The 23,375-nt window shown below is 48.5% G+C and overlaps 2 protein-coding genes across 10 annotated transcripts in view; one reads left to right on the top strand and one right to left on the bottom strand.

Moving 5' to 3' along the window:
- RHOQ (ras homolog family member Q) overlaps nt 1–6,180 on the bottom strand; it is a 38,394-nt gene extending 32,214 nt beyond the window's left edge. For all 3 annotated transcript variants that reach the window (XM_023251654.2, XM_045054175.1, XM_023251655.2), the window contains exons 1-2: nt 5,890–6,180; nt 5,271–5,329 (exon numbers count right to left, since the gene is read on the bottom strand). In XM_023251654.2, coding sequence (XP_023107422.2) covers nt 5,271–5,329; nt 5,890–6,031 — 201 coding nt within the window. In that variant the 5' untranslated portion in view covers nt 6,032–6,180. The remainder of the gene's footprint in view (nt 1–5,270; nt 5,330–5,889) is intronic.
- Nucleotides 6,181–6,657: 477 nt separating this feature from the next.
- ATP6V1E2 (ATPase H+ transporting V1 subunit E2) overlaps nt 6,658–23,375 on the top strand; it is a 67,190-nt gene continuing 50,472 nt past the window's right edge. For 2 of the 7 annotated variants that reach the window (XR_006595536.1, XR_006595535.1), the window contains exon 1: nt 6,658–9,169. Coding sequence is in view for 2 of the 7 variants with exons in the window: in XM_045054172.1 (XP_044910107.1) it covers nt 9,079–9,169 (91 nt within the window). In the remaining 5 variants the exon portion in view is untranslated. Of the gene's footprint in view, nt 9,170–20,577; nt 20,962–23,375 lie in introns of those variants that run through there. The other 5 variants (XM_045054171.1, XM_045054173.1, XM_003983959.5 and 2 more) reach the window with 3 other exon arrangements.

The raw sequence follows: 23,375 nt of genomic DNA, 5'->3' as shown, positions 1-23,375 counted from the left end.
CACCCACTTCTGCTACACCTGCTGGGAAGCTTTGGTTCCCAGAGCGTAAATGGCAGTAAACCTCAAGAAAACCATGAGAGAAGTGGAGGAGCCAGCCAGATCAGATGGCCAGGAAGGGGACAGGGCCCACCTGCACACAGACAAACCATTCAGAACTGATGCAGACTGCCCCCGCCCTGAGGCTCCTGCTTGCGGGACCATGGTCGGAGCTAACATATCCCAAACCCACATCACAGTGAGAAGAAAGGGAGCACAGGACATTCAGTCACTGCAGAGGCTTTGGAGCCAAGAGAGGCCATCCACCTTCCCAATGCAGAGGAGGAAACCAGCATTCAGTGTAATGTGGTGCAGGCTGCAGATATAAATAGCTTCTAAAAAGGTTAGGAAAAACGCACAGACGACAAATCTACAGTAGGTTACTAAGGGAAATCGGGATGTTTAGTGCCAGCAGCTCACCTGTTGAAGCTGGGCTGGGGAGGAACTCTGTGGCTTCTCCCAGACTCTGCTCCCCAGGCCCTTCAGGGACGCGGTGAGGAGCTGCTGACACCCGGAGCCTGCGGAATGCAGGCGGGTGTTTCCCGAGCCCTCCTGATGCTCCCCGCAGGCCCCCTCCAAAGTAAGGAAAACCTTTCTCCTAATTACATCTCTGTCCAGTTTCCATTCGCCTACTCACTCTCAATTTCCTCATCTGGCAAAAGTGTACCTCCGCAGGTACTGTGAGGATGCCTGCCTGAAGGTAGGAGGAGCCTGAGGTGGCAACACCCCCCCCAACCCCGCCCCGTGGCCCCTTCCCATTATATTAGGCCCTTAGGTGCTGCCCCATGAAACACACAGAAGTCAGGGCATTCCAAGGCTGCCTCCCCTGGAGATTCCCTTCTGGAGGGAAAGTACTTCCCTGGTTACCCAGAGGGCTTGGAGGTCAGCCACAGCTGCTGGGCTACGTCAAGTAAGAAACAGATCTCACTTGTCACTGAAAAGCCAACCCCAGGGACACCTAAGTTAAGGGTATTTATTATGGCTCTCGTGTATGCATCCTTGAACCTGTGTGTGTTTCAGTGAACAGACATAGCAACAGCACACCCAAAAGCATGCATATGGACTTCCACATACTGAGGCAGTGGCTAAATCTGGAACTTTAGGGAACCCAAAAGCACCCCCAACACACACCCTCCTGAGTGTGGGTATTCCGAGACCTGGGATAAACTGGGCGCCAGTCCTTCCCTCTTTAGGGTATCAAGTTCTGCCTTCCTGCCAAGGATTAAGAGATCAGCCAGGAGTCCACAGCTCAAGAGCAGCTTGCCAGGCAGCTCCCCACCAGCTCATCTGCACAGAGAGTGAGAGCTCTTGCCACCTCCCCTGTGCTCCAAACAGTACGGGGGCAGGAGGGAAAATACTGCCTCTCCAGTCCCACCCTGAGTGGACAAGAGGGCTGCTGCAGAGCCTACCCTGAAGTCCTGAAAGCTGGGTAAGAAAGGAGAAGTTGCAGAGACTCCCAGGCCGGAAGCCAGACCCCTCTACAAGGCCCCAGCGAGGAGGAAGGCACCACTGCCCTCAACTTCCACTCCAAAACGCTGGGCAGTCAAAGCGTCAGGGATGCTCCTGGGCCACCCGGGGGCTTGGCCAAGAGAGGGGGCTTCCCCTCTGGTGTGGGGGACATTGAGGGATGTGCCCAGGCAGAGCCCATGATAGGGACTAAAGCTGCCCAAAACACTCACATTCCTACTCATTCATTCTCTCCCCCAACCTACGCTCCACCCCCCCAACCCCCCCTCCCCACCTCCACTCTCGACCAATAGTGGTAGAGGGCAAGGGGGAAGCAGACTCCTCCGGAAGGCAAAAGGTCATCTACCATGGTCATCTCTTCTGTTCCCTAGTATGTAAACTGGGTGAATGTTACCTATGGCTTTGAACTTGACTGGGGTCAAAGAGGAGACCAAGAATAAGCACATAAACTTTAAGTTCCAACCTAAGGGAGGCCCTTATTGCTGTTATTCAAATACAGCGAATGAACATTCTGGGAGAGCATTTTGGAGAGAAAGCGACGCTTTCCAGTCCCGTGCACTTCCTCCTCAACGCTTCTTACCTCCCAAAGTAGAATCAACTGAAACCTACATACCCCACTTGTCTCTCGAAGTGTGCACTGAACTCTTAGTTTTTCTAAGTTTCTCTTACATTACTGGGGATACAGGCTCTGAGAAAGAAAGGAAATCATCTGATACAACAGGGCATTTAGAGCAGGGAACACTGGACTGTGTCCATGGGTCCAGTGATGGGGACTGTGGGAATCAGGAAGTACAAAGCTGGCTCCACACCTCCAGTGAAAAGGTTCTAGGATCTGGAATCTAGTGGAATTTCTATCATCAACTCCAAACACAATACACTATCCTCTTCCACCTGTGACCCCCCCTGTCCCAACAAAACTGACCAGGGTGCAGTACAATAATTTCTGGTAATATTTATACTCATCTACTATGAGGGAAGAACAGTGTCAGCTGTTTTCACATACATTGAACAGTTTAAGCCAGTTTACAGCACTGCAGCATAGATTCTAATTGTCCACATATTTTACTACATCACAAAGGTTAAATACAGCTAGAATCGCACGACTAGCACAGTAAGACGGAGATATGAGCCCAGGTCTCCTTGGTTCGAAAGCCCGTGGGCTTTCCTCTGCTGTCCGTAAGGCTTAAACGCGGATGTATATGTGTGTATGCATGTCTATGTGTTTACTTATTGTAAACATGGCTTCATAGAGGCATCGCACCTTAATGACAACACAGGAATCTCCTATGTAACACACATGAACAGATATCTGGTTCAGACACTTCTACTTATCCTATCCTCAGCCATGGCAGAGCCCTATCTTAAACTTATTCTTTTGTAGTCCCCGGGTGCTTAGCACAGTGCTAAGGTAGACAATGGGCACTCCTCACTTAATCTCATTGATAATTACATTGCTAAGATTGCTTATTAGTAATAAACCCTTAAATGCTGAAAGATGAATTCTCACTAACTTTGATCTAAAAGGAAAAGTTCCAGACACTGGCAAAAACACCAAGGGGGCCTAAAACACATCTTGGCCGATAGAGTAGGTGTCCGACCGCTGGGTAAAAACAGTAACATCTGAACCCTACTAATAGTTTGGTCCCACTTGGTATTGTATCTTACAATCTCCATAGGAAACAGCAATCACGATGACTTATGGGAAGCCCTGGTTTTGTGAGTGGGTCCAACTTCAGGTGATTCTTTGATCTGGGTTCTCTCCTCTGCAGCGGTTGCATACGACCCCCACTCAGAGAATGGCCATCAAGATTCCAGGTGTGTCTACAGACACACAAGGAATCCAATCAACCCAGGTAGCATCTCAGCCTCTCCTGTTGCTCTCTGTGTGTATAACCACCTCAAACTGGGGCAAATTCAGACCCGTGCCCTAATCCCAGCAACACCCGTCAGTAGCTGTGCAACCTTAAGTCAGCTACCTAGCTTCTCGGAATCCCAGTTTCCTCATCTGCAAAGATAGAATATCACTTATCTCATGGGGTTGTTTTGTGGAGAAAATAAAAAGATATTTGCATGTGGCTGTCCCATGCCTGATATGTCGAAGGAACTCAGTAAATATTAGTTGGGTCTAAAGGTGCACAGAACAGGTCTGACATACATACATCCTGTTGAACAGGGCTTGTGGTCAAACAAATGGTCATGGTGACAAGTTAAATGAGAAAAGGGAAGAGGTGCTAGTGAGAGAAGTTAAAATTAGAGACGATGTTTAAAAACCTCTCTCCTTTCAACCAGTAATTTCAACCTGTTATTTATCTACTCTGTTGCTCAAAAGTTGGTCTTACTTAACTGACAGAGTTCTGCCTCTTGCCCTCCATACGTTCTGACAGAATAAGTAACAACTACAATACAATAGGGCAGGCATCCAAAAGGGGCCCTGGAAAGCTAAGAACTGGTTGTACTGACTTAGGACGGTCTGGTGAAAGGGGACAGCCTCTGGCACCTTGCACTGCCAACAGTTTCTCTATCCTCGGATGCTCCTCTGACTTAACAGTTTGGAAACCAGAAGCCACATCAAAACACTCTCAATAAAACATTTTTCAGACTCTAACCTGGTACCACAATTCTGAAATCCGAATCTAGAAAAGCTACAAAGAATAGCTCCCCTTTATTGAGCACCTGTGTGTGCCAGACTCAGTGCTAAGCATCTGGCATATATTATATGAACAGGAATTTTTTCTAACATTTTATAGAAAAGGAAACTGTACTACCAGACATCCTCCAAAGCACTCTCTAAGCCCCTCAGCTGTTCACATGGCCTCCACGACTCAAGTCTGGATGACACGTGGAAATTTCTGCCCAAGGCTTCATGTCTAATCACAGGGCTGGATTCTACAAAACTTCATTACACACAATCATCCCAGCCCCACAGCAAAAGTGGGTCTGGGAAGAGGGTGGCTGGGACAGAGACAGGGAGGAGACTTTAATCCTTTAGGAGCCACCTCTGATTTGCTAATGATCAGAGGCTGCCAGGAGGAGTGTGCATTTTCTTTCTGCACAATAATCTCTCCCAAAGAAAACCCAGACAAAGTCACCTGGCCTTCCTAAGGAAGAAAAAAAAAAGCTCTTCCTCCAAGATTCATACTGAACTCCTAACCCTTCCTCTTCCTCCTTACCCCAGGGAGTGGCTGAATGGTTGTTGTTTCTTTTCTTTTTTTCCCTATGGTCCTCTGGTAACACCACAAATTACGTTTGCAGGGACTCGAGTCCCAGAGTGCAATGATGTTGTAATAAACATAACCAGGACCAAATGCCTTCCCATCATATTAGATGATGCCATTTCGCACCAATCAGGTTCCTCGGGCAGGCAGACCACTCTCCAATGAGGGACCAGACAGAGGCTGTGAGGGGGAGACCTGGTCATCTGCAACTAAAAATAAGGGCGCTTCATGATTGGCCGCTGCCACTTTGCAACAGGAGTTGGGACCCACACACCAGGCACCATACAGAAAGCACACACAGGCAAAAACTTTCACAGCACAGGGGTTCACATGGGGTGGGCTGGGCTAGGTTTGTTGTTGCGTTGTGTGTGCTTGCCTGTGTTTCTCCTTTTCCTAATTTGCTGACTTGAAAAAAGAAATAAAGATTTGATCCAGAGGGGCCCCTCGCAGACACACCCTCCCTCTTCGACACCTCAGTTTCCAAAGGCCATTTGCAGCCACCCTGAATTGAGGAAAGGCAAGGGGATGTCGGCCAGGGGCCAAGACACTCACCTGTCCCGCCGTGTCATAGAGTCCCAGGAGGTACTGCTTGCCCCCTACGGTGACGCTGACTGCAAGGGCAGAAATGGGGGCGGGGAGAGAAGTTCAATTATCTAAGGTCTGGGGCAACTTCGCTCCCCACCTGGACTCTTTTATCTCAACCCAGCTGGAGGCATGCGGCGCTCTCGGGGAGATGTCACCCCCTTTCCCTTGTGCCCTGTTAAGTGGTGTGAGGCCGGCGTGTGATGTGATCCCCGCTGCCCACTCTCTTCTCCCAAGTCCCGTAGCCACGTCTCGCCCGGTGCCCTAAGTACTTCCCCCGGGGGTTTGGGGCAGTAGGGAGGAGGCTGTGGGAAGGTCATGGAGGTCGGCCCAGGGCGGCCGGGGGTTGGGAAGTGCGGTGAGCTGGGACTGGGCCGGGGGTGGGGAGGAGTAGAAGAGGGGTCTACCGAGCCGGCGACTGGGAGCGCCGGAGGGGAGGTCTGGGGGTGGGGCCGGGCGCCCGGTAGAGGGCAAGGCGGGGGAGGGGTGGGGAGCGCGCTCGGGGGAGGCGGCGAGGGGGCTCCGCCAAAGTTGCTCCAAAGTTCCCGGCCCGGGGAGCGGCCCCTTAGTCAGCAGTTCCGAGGCTTACCTGCGTAGTGGTCGAAGACGGTGGGCACGTACTCCTCCGGGAAGGCGTCGTTGGCATAGCTCATGAGTAGGCACGTCTTGCCCACCGCCCCGTCGCCGACCACCACGCACTTGAGCATCAGCGCGCCGGGCCCGTGAGCCATGCTGCGGCCGGCCGGCCTCCGGGCATGGTCCCCCCGGAGCCCCCGCCCCGGCCCCGGGCTCAGCCCCAGCCCGCCTGGGGGGTCCGCCTCCGCCGCCGCTCCGCGCAGCAGGGCCGCCCCCCCGGCCCCATGCAGCGGCTCCCCCCGCCCGAGGGGAGGGGGCGGCGGGCACGGGGCTCTGCCGCCGCCTCGGTCGCTGCCCGGATCCCCGCCCGGGCCCCGGTCGCCGCGCCCGCCCGCTGCCCCCGCCGCTCGGCGCCCTCTCCCCGGCCCGGCCTCCCCAGGAGGATCCGCTGGATCATAAGACTGGCCGGCCCCAGGGGAGACGGCAACTTTGGGGAGGGCAGTGGAGGGGAGGGGCCAGGCGGCTCTCCCCGCCCCGCGCGGGTCCGGGCCCCCTCCCAGCTGGGCCCCGGAGGAGGGCGGGCCCAGGCGCCTCCCCGAGAGCCGGCCGCCAGCCCCGCGCCCCCGCCCGCCGGCTCCGCGCCCCGCGCCCGGGGCCCCGCCCGCGACCGCCGCTCAGCCCTGCCCGCTCACCCTAGCTTGACTCCCCGCGAGGGCTGGGGAGGGGGTGAGGGGGAGGAGCCGCGGAGCTGGGGCGGTGTGCGGTGGCGAGGGGGTGGGGGGAAGGTGAGGCTGGGGGAGGAGGCCGAGAAGGAAGCGCTCGGGAGGAGCCGAGGGCTCCTCGCGCAAGTGCCCGCAGCGCCCGGAAGCGTCCAAAGGCCCGGTGCTTGAAGAAGCCTAGGAGGCCTCTTGGGGAACCACGACGACTTCAACGATGACGCAATAGTCATGCAAAATTATACATGTATATTTAAACCCCACCCGGAAGGTAGGATCCATCCTATCGGCCTCTAAGTGCACAACAGAACTAGAAATGGGGAAGGAAGAAAGGCCAAGAGGTTTAAAAAAAAATTTTTTTTAAGGCGCGCGAGGTGGTGGGGGAGGGGTTGTGGTGGACCACCACAGCTGGCTTATTGCTTGGCACACACCCCCCCCCCCCCACGCCCCAGTAACAACGCAGGCTGTTCACAGCACGAACTTGAATCATTTACTTTGAAACTGGTGCCTAAAGGAGTCACAGCATCTTGAACCTCTGAAGCAACCCTCCAACAGCCAGAAAAAGGAGACCCTGTGGGGTCTGGATGCGGCAAATGTACCCCTGCGTCCTCTGGAGGGAGCATTCTCTGAGGTCGCCTTGCAGTCCCGAGTGTCCTTCGAAGTGGTGGATTGTGATCCCTGAGGATACCCTTGCTCTAAGACTTGGCCGGTGATCCAGGGGGCAACCTCTGACCCCTGCCCGGGCAGAGCTTGGAAATACTGTCTGTCCGGGTCCTGTTCACTGACCTACAGTGCTGCTTTGACCATTAGGCACTGGAGGAGAGGGCAGGGGAGAGTGCCAGGGAACCACAACCTCCCATCCCCTGCTGAATGTGAGAAATGGCTTTCTTTCATTGATTCACAAGATTGGAAAATGCTATGTTGAAAAGCTGTGCAGAGGTCAACTGGACCATCTCCCTTAGCTCTCTTGAGGTTGTAGATAAGCAAACAGACCTAGAGAGGCAAAGTGGTTATCCCAAAGTCTTCCAACTAATTCCAGCATTCAAAGACCTGGAGTGTACTTTGGAGAATGTCCCCATGCCTCACTTCCCAGGACTCAACTCTCAAACCCCAAATCTGATTTCCACTATCCCAGAAAGACTTCCTGGATTATTGGAAGGTCTTTGTGGAGTCACACTGAACATCTCACCAGACTCCTCCACATTTGGGTCTAAGTGTGGGTGTTGGCATTGCCCCACTACTTTAGATTATGCAGTGAATCTGGAAGATAGCTTTTGTATTCTGAATGACAGGTTAAGGAAGGCAGGACAGGGCCTTGAAATCAGGTCTTGGTTCAAGGCCAGTGTCTGCCACTTCCTGTGAGAGGGGAAGAAAGGAGGATTTGCCCCCTTTGCCTACAGGACCATTTCTTCAGACAGCATTTGTAGAAACTAATGTTCTAAAAGGAAGGTCTATCAGAAGAGGTTAAGAAGCTACCAGAGTACCTCCAGCAGGGAGAGTGCATTTGGTCGCAGCTCTGATACTTGTTAGTGGTGTTACCATGAACATGTGACTTCTCTTCTCCCAGGCTCAGCTTTCTCATCTATAAATGTGAACTCATCTGTGGAATCAGGTCTCACCCTTGAGAACTCTGGAGCCTTTCAGAATGTGTCTGGAGAGATCCTGGTAAAAACTTTGGGACAAAGAGAGAAGCAGTTGCTGGAGACAACGGGAAGGCCTTTATGAGGGATGACCAGGTCTGTCCTGGGACTGGAGGATAAAGGCTTCCCTGAGGCTTCCCCCATTCAGGACTCCAGCCTCTCAGTTCTTATAATACTTCTCAGAGGGGGCAGATATTCACTAAGGATCCAAGAAACTGGAGGATCAGCTCTGGAACCTTGAAGGATAGCGGGAACCCAGGTTCTGGATGCTCTGGGAGAAGCTCTGGGAATGTCAGAGCACCCCAAGTAGGGAGCTGATGTTGGATGAATCATGCAGTGGTGACTTCATTGGCAATGGTGACCTCATCCCTTTGGCCCATAGAAGAACCCAGACTGACTGCCAGGAATACTTAGAGTTCTGGTCTGATTCCACCAGTGCGTATGTGGACGGGTGGGGGCATTATCCTGGATGCCCCAGGTCAGCATGTGGATGAACTGATGGGTTAGCCGGCAGGACCAATTAGATGTCAATAGAAAGCTTACTTTCCAACAAGCAAAGAAGATAATACAGTGGTAAAAACAACAACAACAACAACAACAACAACAACAACAACAAAAGCCAGCTTTCACATTTCAGGGATTGCAGGGACAGGAAGCAACTTTGTTTCTAAGCATCCGCAGACTCTGCTGGCTATTCTCCCTTTGAAACTGCTAATGTCGAAACACACAGGTCTGTGTGTGAACAGTGAAATCTCTACTTAGCCTTCTCCTCGTTTCCCTCTACTTCCTCCTCTGCATTGATTCATCCTGTATTTCATTTAACAAGCATTTACTGAGGTCTACTAGATGCCAGGCTTTATTCCTGGACGCGGGACGAAGAGCTGGAAAGCCACAATCTCTGGAGAGAGAGGAGGAAAACAAACAGATGAGCAAACAGGTAATTACCGTATGATGTGGTCAGTGCTGTGCTGGAGGCTAAGAAGAGGCTTCTTGAAGTGCAGAGAAGGCTGTTGGGTCTGGGTGTGCTGAGGAAGGATTCGAAGAAGGGTATCACTGGCTTGGGTTTAAGGGGCTAATAGGAGTAAGTTGAGAAAGGCTGGGAAATACAGCCCTGCACCAGGATAGGAGGAAACAGTACACAACTTTTTGGGATTGGTGAGCCATCTAGGGTGAACAGGGTACAGGATTAGTGGTGCAGGGGAACTGGTTTGTATTAAATTGGGAACTTAATTAATTGAGAATTTGCAGAGCTGTGTATTGTGCTCAGGTGCTGTCCGGGTACTTGGTACTCATTTATATGAGCACACGAGATAAAATTTGTAAAGAGTATCTACTGGGTTGTCTTTCCAGAACAGCACCATTTGCTTCTGCTAAATGTTCTTTCTGATTTATTCTCTGTGATCATGTGGTTTAAATAGAAGCTGCCATCTTCTTACACATCCTGCCCCTGCCCCTGCCCCTGCCCCTGCCCCTGCCCCTGGTTGATTAGCCCTGGGTGGGTGCCTGATCCAACATAGGACAGTCAGAGCCATTCCTGAAAAGCTTGAATTTGGGATTCAAAATAGGAGTCTCCCTTGTTCTATGAACTAAACTAGAAGATGTGAGCCTGGAAGCTGTTGGCCATTCATGTTTCACATTCCAGCCATTCACAAAATATCCAATCCAAGAAAATAAAGCTAAAATGCAGAGAGAAACAAAAATGGAAATATAAACCCTCCCTTACCACCATCCCCTCCCCAGAAAGGCAGAGACAGTACAGGCTATTTGTGAATTCTGCTTCTCATTATCCCTGAGACCCTGTTGTACTATTTTTCTTCAGTCGGTCACTTGAGTTAATGAGTTCCTCCTCCCCTTTTATCTAATGAGTATGGGGTCATTTTCTGTCACTGGTAATCAAAGGAATCCTGCCTGTTGTTGAAGTAGGTGATGTGTAGAGAAATGAAGAAATTTGCCCAAAGTCACACAGCTGGTAAGTGGCAGAGATGGATTTCAAAATGATCTGTCTTCAAAGCTCAGCTCTTTCCCATGTTCCACATGAGGGAGGCATCAAAAATTTTTCAGTAGGAAAATGTTTAGAGCTCTCTTTTGAGAAGATCACTCTGGCGGTGGTGTAGAAAATAAATTTGGAGGGGATGAGAGCAAAGGCAGAGACCATGAGAAGGAGAGAGATCATGAAGGTCTGAACCAAGCATCACTGTGAAAATAAAGAGGAGGCCGTGGGGACTGGGGATATGTAGATGACAGAATCCACTGGGCTTGGTTAACACAGCATCCAGAAGAATAGGATAATTCTGAGGCTTCTGTGTTGTTTCCATTGACGTTCTGCCTCTCTTTTACTTTATAATCTCCTGTTTTTATTTTTCTCTACCCTTTCTTTGGGCTTCTTGCTCACTTTTCAAACCTTTCCCATCTCCTATTCCTAACAATGTGACCACCTGCCTAAACCAAGCTGAGAGTAGAACCCCAGAAGGACAGTAAGGCTTTTAAATATATTCATTTTTTTGGTCATTTTGTTTGTGTCCCTTCACATCTACCCAAGAAATGGAAAAATGGATTCCAATAGATCATTTGGTATCACGGCTAGGATGCTTTTGGTTGCAAGAAATAGAAAAGTCAGCCCAATTGGCTTCACTAGCAAAGGAAGTATATGGGCTTCCTTAGTCAAAACATTCAGAAGTTGCTTGAGCTTCAGGCATGGCTTGATCACAACTCTGGCTCTATTTTTTTCTACACTTCTCTCAGGTTTTCTCTTCTCTTTGGGTCAATTTCCTACTTAGGTTGGCTTCCTTCCTGAAGGATAAGTGGCTGTACCGTCTAGGCATTACACCGCACTGCCCAGGAGAGAGAGCTTCTCTTGAATCACTCATCACACAAATGACTCTTGGATTTCCTCTGAGCAGATCAGCTTAGTTCATCCCTGACAGCACGGTGGCCAGCAGGATATCAGATGGTTGTTACCTTACACCTGGGCTACTGCCCATCCCTGAAACCATTGCTGTGACAAAGGGTTGGGACTACCCTGATCTGGCCTATCAGGCCCCACCCGAAGCCCATGGAGGGAGTGTGCACTGGGGAGGCAACCAGCAATTCCATTCCATCAGGATTATTGCACACCTGGGGCGCCTGGGTGGCTCAGTCGGTTAAGCGGCCGACTTCGGCTCAGGTCATGATTTCGAGGTCCGTGAGTTTGAGCCCCGCGTTGGGCTCTGTGCTGACAGCTCAGAGCCTGGAGCCTGTTTCAGATTCTGTGTCTCCCTCTCTCTGACCCTCCCCCATTCATGCTCTGTCTCTCTGTCTCAAAAATAAATAAACGTTAAAAAAAAAAAAAAAGGATTATTGCACAACAAAGCTCCTCGGTCTCTCCAAGCTACACTAGACATAAAGAACTTTAGGAAAAGCACAATTCAAGATAAGAGGGAAGCGAGAAGGTCCAAGTCAGATCTGTGATTTGTTCCAAATTTCAGTCAGTTGGTTTGTCAATGCATGAATCTATACGCTCACTCTGAATCCCTAATTCTTGGCTTATAGTAGGTACTCTTCTCCACCCTCTGAACCTCTTTCTTAGAATTATTGGCAAGGAGGTAGAATGGTTATCTTCCTTTTACCCAGGCCACTCTTATCTTCTGTTGTTCTTTCCTCCATTGATGCCCAGTATCTTCAGATTGCAGCCTCTTCTCTCCCCAGGGCTCCCCTGCTTCCCAGACTCCACGTGGCCCACTTTATAGCACCATCCCATCTGCCATACCCAATCCTCTTTTCCTTACCATCGCTAAAACCTCCTGTCAGCACCCTTTTTTCTTAGGGCTCAGATATAATGTACCCTGCACAGTTTTTTCGTTTTTTGTTTTTTGTTTTTGTTTTTGTTTTTGTTTTTGTTTTTGTTTTTGTTTTTGTTTTGAGCTAAGGTGTTAGTAATGGCTTAAACATTGCGCCATTTGGTCAATGGTCCTTAATGATCAGAACAATAAATAAATCCAATAGGATTGGCTCACTTCTTGTTATGGTTCTAGAATGTATCTAGATCCTTTTTTTTTTTCCAGTTCATTACATACCAGAAACTCAGAAGTATGCCCCACCCTCCGAGAATTTTGGCTCAAGAACCATTAATAATATTTTGCCATCTTCATTCCTGTCTTCTTCTGCAACCTGAGGTCAGGAGACCGGTCGTTAGAACTGATAGTGTTACTACCAGTTGCTGAACTGTACAAAAGGCCACTTCTCTAGAGGTTGCTTGTATGGAATACGCATATGATCTGGCAGTGGCCCCCTCTCATAAGCTCCAAAAGAGATTGGATCGTGGATCCCTTTTCCAGAAACAAAATGAGTGATTTTATTCCATGCTCCAGTACTGAGTGCCAGAAAGCCATCCAAGATTCGCTAATAGTTCCTCCATGGTGGATGTTTTGGCTGAGCATCGCAACCACATTTTGAATTGGGGGAATCATCCACTTCATGAGTCTTGGTGGGAAGAAAAGCTCATTCCTTATAGAAGCTGAAAATCACAGACTCTTGCTTTCCTCGCCAGACTCAAGAGCGAGTGCAACTAGAGTTAAACACAGGGCACACTCTGTGTGGAGGTTGCAGCTTTAGCGGTGGGGACACAATTTAGTTCCTGACACAGGAAGTGGCACCTCCGGGTAGGCAGTAGCGGTGGTGGTTGTGGTATAATTGAATTCCTGGTGCAGAAGTGACAGTTGTACACACTGATTGTCTAGAATTTGGTGGCAGCAATGGTACCAGAAGCGGTTTTCTCATCAGAACAGTGTCTGAGGCACGTGTTGGACATAGTTCCTATAAAGACAATCTTGAGGGGTGGCTGGGTGGCTTCGTTGGTTGAGCGTTCAACTCTTGATTTCAGCTCAGGTCGTCATCTCTGGGTTGTGGAATTGAGCCCTGTGTTGGGCTCTGTGCTGAGCATGGAGCCTTCTTAAGATTCTCTCTCCCTCTCTGCCTGTCTCCCTGCTCACGCTCTTTCTCTGTCTCAAAAAAAAAAAAAAAAAAAAAAAAAAGACAGTATTAAACAGCTTCTCTGGCCCTTCCGCAATCCTGTGAGCTACCATGATCCTTTGAGCTTCCTTGTCTGTTCAGTCAGCCACAGACAGCTTCTGTTTCTTGAGAACCTAGCCTCTTGAGAAGGGGCTGGAAGAGCACATCACTATATTGAATGTGCTTCCACGGAGGAAGTAGAGATTCCCACTTCTACCATACCCAAGTAACTTCTCCAAGACTACTTTTTTGTCTTAGTCTATTCAGGCTGCTATACCAAAATACCACAGCCTGGGTACATTATAAACAGCAGAAACTTATTTCTCATGGTTCTAGGCACTGGGAGTCTGGGATCAGGACACGAGCATGGTTAGGTGAGGGCCCTCTTCTGGGTTGCAGACTTCTTGTTGTACCCCCACATGGAGGAAGGAGCGAAGGAGCTCTGTTGGGCCTCTTTTATAAGAGCACGAATCCCACTCATCAGGGCTCTGCCCTCATGAATAATGGCTTCCTAAAGGCTCCACCTATTAATACCATCACATTAGGCATTAGAGGTGAGGGGGACACATTTGGCCTGTGATACATTCCTAATGCAAGCTACTCGAAAATTGCACAAAATGTATGAAATCACTGTGTCAGATATCGGACAGCACCTACCACAGGACTGTGATTCCAGAAAGAAAGAAAGGAAGGAAGGAAGGAAGAAAGAAAAGAAAGAAAGAAAGAAAGAAAGAAAGAAAGAAAGAAAGAAAGAAAGAAAGAAAGAAAGAGAGAGAGAAAGAAAGAAAGAAAGAAAGAAAAAGAAACGAGGCAAGCTCTATTGTCACCTTAAATTTTTTGCTGGAAGTACTTTCTGAATTGCAGCACAGGGAGGGGGAACCTAAGCAGACCATAGCGGTCTTGCTGAGTTGAGGAGTTAGCTGAGAAGACTTTTCAAGGCAGAGGATCAGAGAGGAAAGACTATAACGACAAGGACTCCAGCACTATCTTCATGAAAGTTGCTAACACTAAGTTGCACGTACATACAGTGAAACTCCTCAGTGTGAGCTAAACTGCCAGGGAGCATGGGCTGCTTTCCAGGACTCACACGAGGCTGGGACATGTTTGACTTTCAACCAGCCAAAGTGAAGAGACCTTGTTGAATGTCCAGAAAATTCAGTAGAAACTCCAGGAAAGTTATACATTAGTAGAAGGGCTAAATTAGCCCCAGAGTAAAAGTACCTCTAGATGTCCCCTCAACAAAATTTATAAGCAAGTCTCATAAAAAATAAGTTCATCCGTGATGACCAAGACTGCCAGCCAAAACAAATTTCATGATTTGTTTAAAGGACAATGACAAAATACAGACATTCAGCAACATAAGATTCAGAATGTCAAGAATGACCAAATATGCAAAAGGGTAGGGAAATGTAATCAGGAGAAAAATCAGTCAATAGAAACAAACCCAGAAATGACAGATAATAAAATTAGCAGATGAAGACTTAAAAAGGAATAAGAAATAAACATTATATATTATATATATATAATATATATATATAATATATATAATAATATATAATATATAATGTTTACTTATTCTTGAGAGAGAGAGAGGTAGAGAGCAAGCAGGGGAGGAGCAGAGAGAGAGGGAGACAGAATCCCAAGCAGGCTCCACGCCATCAGCATGGAGCCCAATGTGGGGCTCAAACTCACAAACAGTGAGATCATGACCTGAGCTGAAACCAGGAGTCTGATGCTTAACCAACTGAGCCACCCAGTCACCCCTATATATATAAGAACTTAAAGGAAAATGTGAACACGGGGAGGAAGGGAATCTACATATAGAGAGAGAACCATACTGAACTTCTAGAGTTGGAGAATACAATACCTGAAATGAAAATTTCACTGGCTAGGCTTAAGAGTCTAATGTTCAGCAGATTGAACATTGTAGAAGAAAGTATCTGTGACCTTGAAGACATGGCAATGGGAACTATGCAGTCTAAAGCATGGAGACAAGAAGACTGAAGAAATAAAACAAAACATGAAACACAGTAGCTGTGTCCTAAACTGCAGTTCCTGAGACCTTCAGTTAAGGGTAGGAATTCCCAGCAGATCCCATAGGGGCAGGGCTAACTTTCAACTCCTTTGCGACAGTGTGGCCCAACAGGTTGTAAAAGTACTGAAATAATGTCACCTTGGTTGGTAAATGCCCCTTGCCCTGAATGCCCCCACCTTGCCCCCATCACTCAAGTGATGTCTCCCTCTGACCTCCTGATTCAACATCTAAAGAGTTAATGCCTACCAGAGTAGAGGTCTTTCAAGACCCTTTCCCAAGTGAGGCAGGATCACTCTGGTTGGTTAGCTGTTAAATATAGTGAGTGTCATCCCTGATTAGGGGGTGGGTTAGGATTGTGGGGGCCTGCTCCAGTCACTTCTCTGAGTAGAATAAACTCAACCAGAGGACCCTGGGTGAATTCCTTTAAATAACTTACATTTTAGGAGTTCTCGTGGAGTTTTGTGTTCCAGGAGTGTGGGCAGTACACAAGGAGGTATCCCTCTGGGCCAGGTCACTGCAGAACTTCTTCGATCTTCACATGCCTGTCTCCTTTGTCTGAAAGAGGATTGCAAGTCCTATGGTTGTGATAGTCTGTAGGGGAGATGATTTCCTCATCACCCGTCATTCATCTATAGGCCCAACAAATTGTTGTTATTAAGCTACCACTGTGTACTCGACTCTGTGGGAAGTGTTAAGATGAGTATAGAGGGGTCAGAAACAGCACCTTCTCCCTCAGGGTCATTGTGGAAGTCCCTATGCACAGTGAGGGACAGAGTTGGATGGATCTGTTCTCTTCCTTGTAAACCGGAACCTTCCCTGTGTCAGGGGTTGAGCTGTGTCTCTCAGCGGAGCTGAGGCCAGTCAGGACCTGTAACAGTGAGAGTTAAATCAATAGCAAAGCAGCACTTGGCATCCGAATGTGTCCCCTGAGCTGAGGACTGGTAGCAAACATTGCCCCTGTGTGTTTCTGAGCAAGTAGAGCACCTACACTCTCGTGGGACTGTCCCTGACCGTGGCTCACAGGCTGGAGGCTTGGCCAGCCAGCTCTCTCCGAGGGCTTGTTGCTGACTTAGCACTCACCCTTGGCCTTTTCGGAGGCTTTCTGGGGCTAAGACTGCTATCCTGTGCCTACCTCCCACAGGCAGCCCAAGGAGTGTGGTTCCAGGAAGGACAGGATGATAGGGGCCCTTTGGTCAGGGATGGAGCCACAGTGCTTTTCTTTCTGGGAGAAACCAGCACTGAAAACCTTTTAGCTATGCAACTTTGAAGCAAATTGCTCTTGGGGAGAACCTGACTGCTTTGAAGGAACCTTCCTGCAGATGTTTGGAAAGGACAAGTTAAGTTGTGAATTCTTAATATACATTATTTGGGGAGGGATATTTCTTACCCCGCCCGGCTCTCTCATTTATATAACCTGCCTGGCTCCTGTTGGCATTAGCTCTCTCCGGCCCCAACCAAAGCCTGCTTTGCCACGGGGATGGAGTTCCTGGAATAAAGCCGTATGAGGCCCATCACTCCTGAGCCACCGAAGCAGAGATGAAGCTTTATGGCCACTTCTGATTTTCTCTCTGGGTGGCTCCTTTCACTTTCTGATAAAATGAACTCTCTGGCTCTTGCTTTCTCTCTCCCCAGCTTGCTTCAGAGGGAGCAGAATGTATAATGCCTGCTTTCCTACATCTTTACCCTGAGCTGAATGGCTCAGTCCGGAGCACAGAGCTGCAGCAAGTGCCACCGGGGCCAGACCTTGAGTCACCAAAGCTGTCGGCTCTTCTACCACGTCTCCTTCCATCCCCAACCTCCCTTCCTGTGGTCTTGTCCGAGCGCTCATCCACGCAGTCTTGTCCTGGCATTTGGCTGATAGCCAGACTCTCCTGGCTCCGTCACCACCAGGCTAACCTTCCTAAATCCGGGTTTGGCCAAGTTACAGCCCTGCTCAGACACCTTTGATGGGTCGCCCTTACCTAATGTCCCGGCTCTCAATCTGACATTTTCAAACCTTCCCCAGCTGAACTCCAACTTCCTTCTAGATATTGCTCACTCCCCCTGCCCCTGTGGGCCTGCCTGCTGCTACCAAACCAGTTGTCCTGCACATCCTCAGCATCTTGCCTTTGCCCACAGCATTCTCCCTCTCTGGACTACCTCCCTCTGGCTGAGCGTTGAAATTGTCCACCCTTCATGCCCGTCTTGACTCGTCCCTCCCGGATGGCCCCTTGCTGGCCCCTTGCTCATAGGACCACTCCTCCAGCTGGAGCCTGCAGCCTGTGTTCTTTCCTGGCTCTCATCCCAGCCCATTTTGGTTCCCAGGCTCCTCTCTACATTTCTGAGCCAAGAAGGTCCTCTCTGGAAAGTCCAAGATGTTGCCTGGAATAGGATGTCCATGTAGACTTGAGTGATTCTTGTCTCTTTGGATAAATTCTCCTTAAGGAATACTACCAGCTCCCTACCTTTTCCAGGGGACCTGCCTCCAAAGTGAGGTGTCTGTTGTCACGGATGGTATGTGTCAAAGCACTCACCACACAGTTTACCTGCCTGAAGGGCAATACATTGTAGAAGAATGCCTGATGAGCTTGGAAGGGGGGCTTAGAACCTTGATGCACTTAACTTCATTCACTTAACTTTCTTGCAACTGCTGATTCTGAACACACCAGGCTGTAATGTGAGGACCTGCATGCCTGTTCCTTTTCCCCATTACATCGTGGGCTTGGGAGACACGGCTGGTGTCTGCCTTGTTCTCTATCTCCGGTGCCTGGCACATAGTAGATGTTCAACACACATTTCTCGAACAACAACAACAACAAAAAAAGCCAGGGATGCCCCCTCCCCGCATATTTAGTATTTGAAATTCCCCCAAAGGAGTCATTATTCTTCTAAATTTCCTCACCCACTTCCTGGGCCCTGCAAGTTGCCCCATGCTCCAAGCTCTGGAAATCCCCTTCTCTCCCTCACCCTGTCATCTCTAAGTGTCTGGAGGCCCAAGTGTGGAGCTTCCTGTCTTTTGGCTAGGGTAGGGAGCCCACACCCAGACGCATACATCTGCCCTCAGACTTGCTTACAAACCCCAGCTGGAAGGAAGAACCCTTCCAGGGTCTGGGCATGGCTCCAGGCTGACAGACGCACTTTGCCCACCAAGCACTCCTGCCTCCCCCTCCTCCCTGTTGTGGTTTCTGGGGATGCCGCACTTTGCCAGGGTGCACACAGGCCACGTAGGCGAGGGTGAGAGAAGAGAGATTTCCAAGTGCACACTTCATCTACGGATCCCTCCTATGCCCGTGGATATAAAATCAGCAGTTTCAAAAAGTCTCCTTCCCCAAGGTCAGAAGGAGGGGTTTCTGGGGTGTTAACAAGGTTCATTGCTCGACCTGGATAATGGTTACAGGATATTTGTCTCATAATAATTCATTAAGCCATGCGTTTACATTTTATATGCTTTTTTGAATGTGTGCTGTAGTTCACAATAAAAAAGACACACACACAAAAGAAAGTTCTCCCCCTCCGCCCAGTGCTCCACTCCCAAGCCCTTGATCCAATCGATCCCTGTTTAACCAGAGCCTGTCTTCATCCAGCCCCTGCCAGAGAAGGAGCTTCTTGTCCTCAAGGAATTTCCTGGAGGAAGCAAAATAACTGGAGCAAGAAAAAAGACACGAACTCCGGCTCTGAATTATATCTGGAAAATAGGCCATGCTGTCATTATTTGGAAGAGTCCAGAGGTCAGGGGGTTGGTGGGGCTCAAACTGGGTCTGGAAATATGGGTGGGATTTAGGTAAGTGGAGAGAAGCAGAGGAGGGCCTTTTAGCCAAGAGAATGGCGTGATCATAAGCTGTTAGGTGCCGGGGTTGGGGGGAGGGGAGCGTGACGGCGCCTGGGTGACTCAGTCGTCGGATGAGGGTCCGACTCTTGATTTCCTGTTGGGTCATAGTCTCACGGTTCTTGAGTTCTAGCTCTGAGTTGGGCTCCATGCTGCTGGCATAGAGGCTGCTTGGGATCTTCTCTTTCCCTCTCTCTCTGCACCGCCCCCCCACCATCTCTCTCTCTCTCTCTCTCTCAAAAATCAATAAATAAACTAAAAAAAAAAAAAAAAAAAAGCTGTTAGGTGAGACTGAGCCTGATGTGTTGGCCAGGAGTGGGCAATGAAGAGACCCTGGTGCTGAATAGTTCATGAGAGTCAGACTGGCTTGAAGAGTCTTAGATGCTGCCCCCAGCCCCAAACATGGGCAAGGTGGACACCATTGCAGTGTCCACCGTTGTTGCACCATTGCAAGCCTGCGTCACTGAGCCCTCAGCAAGAGCAGACATGTGCGTTTCCCATTTCTTGGTTCGTTTTGCGCTTTTGCTCAAGCCACAGGCCCATGTGGGCTCATAATCCCTTCCCAGACAGACTGGAAGTTCTATCTGCCAGACACATTACACGGCACCGCATTCTTGCAGAGATGCTTGCTCAATCCCAGATTTTAGCCCTGCTACCCCACCCTGCAGCTGCTGTTAAATCCAGCCTGATAAGCTGTTTAGAGGTAGGAGTACAGGCGGAGGCAGGCACTCAGCATGGCAGGTTCAGGGACGGTCGTGTGTGCCAGTGTGTGAGGTGACTTCACACACCCCCTGCCCAAGAGCCCTGGAATTCAGGACTTCACCCAGCATGGCCAAGGATGTGGCTGTCACCTGAGACAATGGGCAAGGGGGCCACACGGTGTTGGGAGGTTCCCAGGCTCCAGGCAGGGCTACCAAGTTTCATACAAGGAGGCAATACTCGGGTGTGGTTCGACTTACTTTAGGGAGCAGAAGTCACATCAGTCCTAAGTACTCTACATACACAAAGAGCAATTGTGACAGGCACGAAGCCTAAAGCAGAGAAGAGCTAATAATGGCAATAGTAACAATGATAGCGCCTGCCAAGCACGAAGATGAACCCTGCGCCTAGCATTAAGCTAAACATCCCCTTCTTCTGTTTGATCCTCATGATGATCCTATGATGTAGATGCTATTGCTATTTCCATTAGACAGATGAGGAAACTGAGGCTTTGAGGTGTGAGCCGCTTTCCCAAAGTCATGGAAATGGTCAGCGCAGAACTAGGATCTGAATTCCAGAAGTTCGACTCCAGCACCCACACTATGGAAGCCAGTGATGCCCACTTAAGCCCTGTTTGCTCTTGGAAAGGACGTCCTCCTCCCAGACTAGAGCAGAGCCCAGCAGCCCCTGTGGTGGGGGTGGCACCCTAAAGACCGACTGGCAATTGTTGCTTACTCCGGTTTCTTATTCAACAACCTTTGGATCTGGCTTCCCATGTGACTCGCATACAGAGAAAGAGGTTGCGATCTGCCAACTTGACAGCTGTATTTTTCATTAGTCAATTAACAAGCTGGCTGCCTGGGTTCACACACATATCTGTGTCTGCGGGCTTGGATAAAGTGAGCCCACCCCAGAGCCGAAGCCCACCATGTGCCAACTTAATTGCGATTCCGAGGGAGCGAGGGTAGCCCCCAGCCTGGCCTGTGTGCCAAGGAAATCCCTCTTGGCGTCCTTTTGACAGGCTTGGCCAGCTTTCCCCAGTGACAGCCTGGCTCTTTGGATTCGAGTTGCCTGGTCAGACCGCGAGGGTCCTTTGCAGAAAGAAGGAAGCAACAGTGCCAGGTTCCAGGGAGCGTTCCAAGTTCCACATTCCGTGCACAGACTCCCGGCGCCAGAGCAGAGGCTGACCCTTGGCAGGACGCTGGTAAGGGTTCGTCTGGTACATTTTTTCCTCCACAACATAACCTGGGGCTTCCTGGATCTCCCGCTCTCTGCTTTCAATCCCAAAGCTGGTGACCAAGCAAGGTTACCCAGGAAGACTTAAAAAAATCACTTCATTGCCTTATTTAGGAGCAGAGAATGTTTTGCTCTGTTTACAAAAGTGCAGTTTTTAAAAAATCACATCCTGAAATAACAGGACAGCTTCTTAGACTTTGAACCAAAGTAAGTTTTGGTCTTCGTCACAAACATTGGGTTGTTTTACCACCAAACTTGGTGAGTGGTGCATCTTTCTGGGGCAGCATTCCAATTTTTTTTAATTTTTGAATTGTGGTAAAATACACAGAACATGAAATCTACCCTCTTAATACATTTTTAAGTGTACAGTACAGTATTATTAACTGTATCTACGTTGTTATACAGATCTCTAGAACGTTTTCATCTTGACTGAAACTCTACACCCATTTGCCCATTTTCCCTAACCCCAGCCCCTAACAACCACCATTCTGCTTCCTGCTTCTGACTTTGACCACTTTAGATACCTCATGTAAATAGAATTATGCAGTATTTTTCCTTCTGTGCTTGACTTATTTCACTCAGCAAAGTATCCTCAAGATTCATCCATGTTGTAACATATCATAGGATTTTCTTTTTTTTTTTTAATTTTTTTTTCAACGTTTATTTATTTTTGGGACAGAGAGAGACAGAGCATGAACGGGGGAGGGGCAGAGAGAGAGGGAGACACAGAATCGGAAACAGGCTCCAGGCTCTGAGCCATCAGCCCAGAGCCTGACGCGGGGCTCGAACTCACGGACTGCGAGATCGTGACCTGGCTGAAGTCGGACGCTTAACCGACTGCGCCGCCCAGGCGCCCCATTTTCTTTCTTTTTTTTTTTTAATTTTTAAATGTTTATTTATTTTTGAGAGAGAGAGAGAAAGAGAGAGAGAGAGAGAGAGAGACATAGAGAGCAATCAGGGGAGGGGGCAGAGAGAGAGGGAGACAGAATCCTGAGCAGACTCTGTACCAGCAGCACAGAACCTGATGTGGGGCTCGAATCCACGAACTGGGAGATCATGACCTGAGCTGAAACCAAGAGTCGGATGCTTAACCAACTGAGCCCCCCAGGCGCCCCACTTTTTTTTTTAAGGTTGAATAATATTCCATTCTAGGTATATACCACATTTTCTTTATCCATTCATTGGTGGTGGAAGCACATTTAGATTGTTTCCATATCTTGGCTGTTGTGAATAGTGTTGCAATGAACATGGGAATGCTAATATCTCTTCAAGATCCTGATTTTAATTCTGGGTAAATACCCAGAAGTGGGATTGCTGAATCATACGGTAGTCCTGTTTTAATTGTTTGAAGAAACTCCGTGCTATTTTTCATAGCTGCTACACCATTTTACATTCCCACTACTAGTGCACAAAGGTTCTAATCTCTCCACATCTTTGCCAGCACTTGTTATTTTCTTTTTTCTTTTCTTTTTCTTTCTTCCTTCCTTTATCCCTCCCTCCCTTCCTTCCTTTCTTCCTCCTGCCCTCCCTCCCTCTCTTTCTTTCTCTTTCTCTCTTTCTTTCTTTCTTTCTTTCTTTCTTTCTTTCTTTCTTTCTTTCTTTCTTTCTTTCCTTCTTTCTTGATAATGGCCATCCTAACAGGTATAAGATAATATCTCATTCTGGTTTTTATTTGCAGTTCCCTGATGTTAGTGATACTGAGCATTTTTCACATACCTTCTGGGCATTTGTGTGTCTACTTTGGAGAAATGTCTAATCCTTTGCTCATTAACTTGTTTCTTTTTTGTTTGTTCTTTGTTATTGAGTGGTAGGAGTTTCTTGTATATTTTGGATATTAACCCCTTATCAGTTATATGGTTTGCAAATATTTTCTCCTATTCCATAGGTTGCCGTATTGTTTTCCTTGGCTGTGCATATTTTGAGTTTGATGTAGTCCCATTTGTCTATTTTGCTTTTATTGTCTGTTGCCTTGGTGTCATGCCAAGAAATCATTGCCAAGACCAATATTATGAAGATTTACTCCTATGTTTTATTCTGGGAGTTTGGTACTTTTAGGTCTTATGTTTAAGTCTTTAATACATTTTTAGTTGATTTTTGTGTATAGTGTGAGATAAAGGTCCAATTTTATTCTTTTGCATGTGGATATCCAGTTTCCCTAGCATCATTTGTCAAAGAGACTGTCCTTTCCCTGTTGTGTGGTATTGACACCTTTGTCAGAGATCATGTATGATATATGTGTAGGTTTATTTCTAGGCCCTGTATTCTGCTCCATTGGTCTATATTTGTGTCTTTATGCCAGTACCATACTGTTTTAATTACTGTAGGTTTGTAATATGTTTTGAGTAAGGCCCCTGACTTTGTTCTCTTTCAAGATTATTTGGC

This window comes from Felis catus, chromosome A3, assembly GCF_018350175.1.
Source record: "Felis catus isolate Fca126 chromosome A3, F.catus_Fca126_mat1.0, whole genome shotgun sequence".
Taxonomy (NCBI): domain Eukaryota; kingdom Metazoa; phylum Chordata; class Mammalia; order Carnivora; family Felidae; genus Felis; species Felis catus.
Note: the sequence above shows the minus strand (reverse complement) of the source record. Positions and strands in the feature narration are given on the sequence as shown.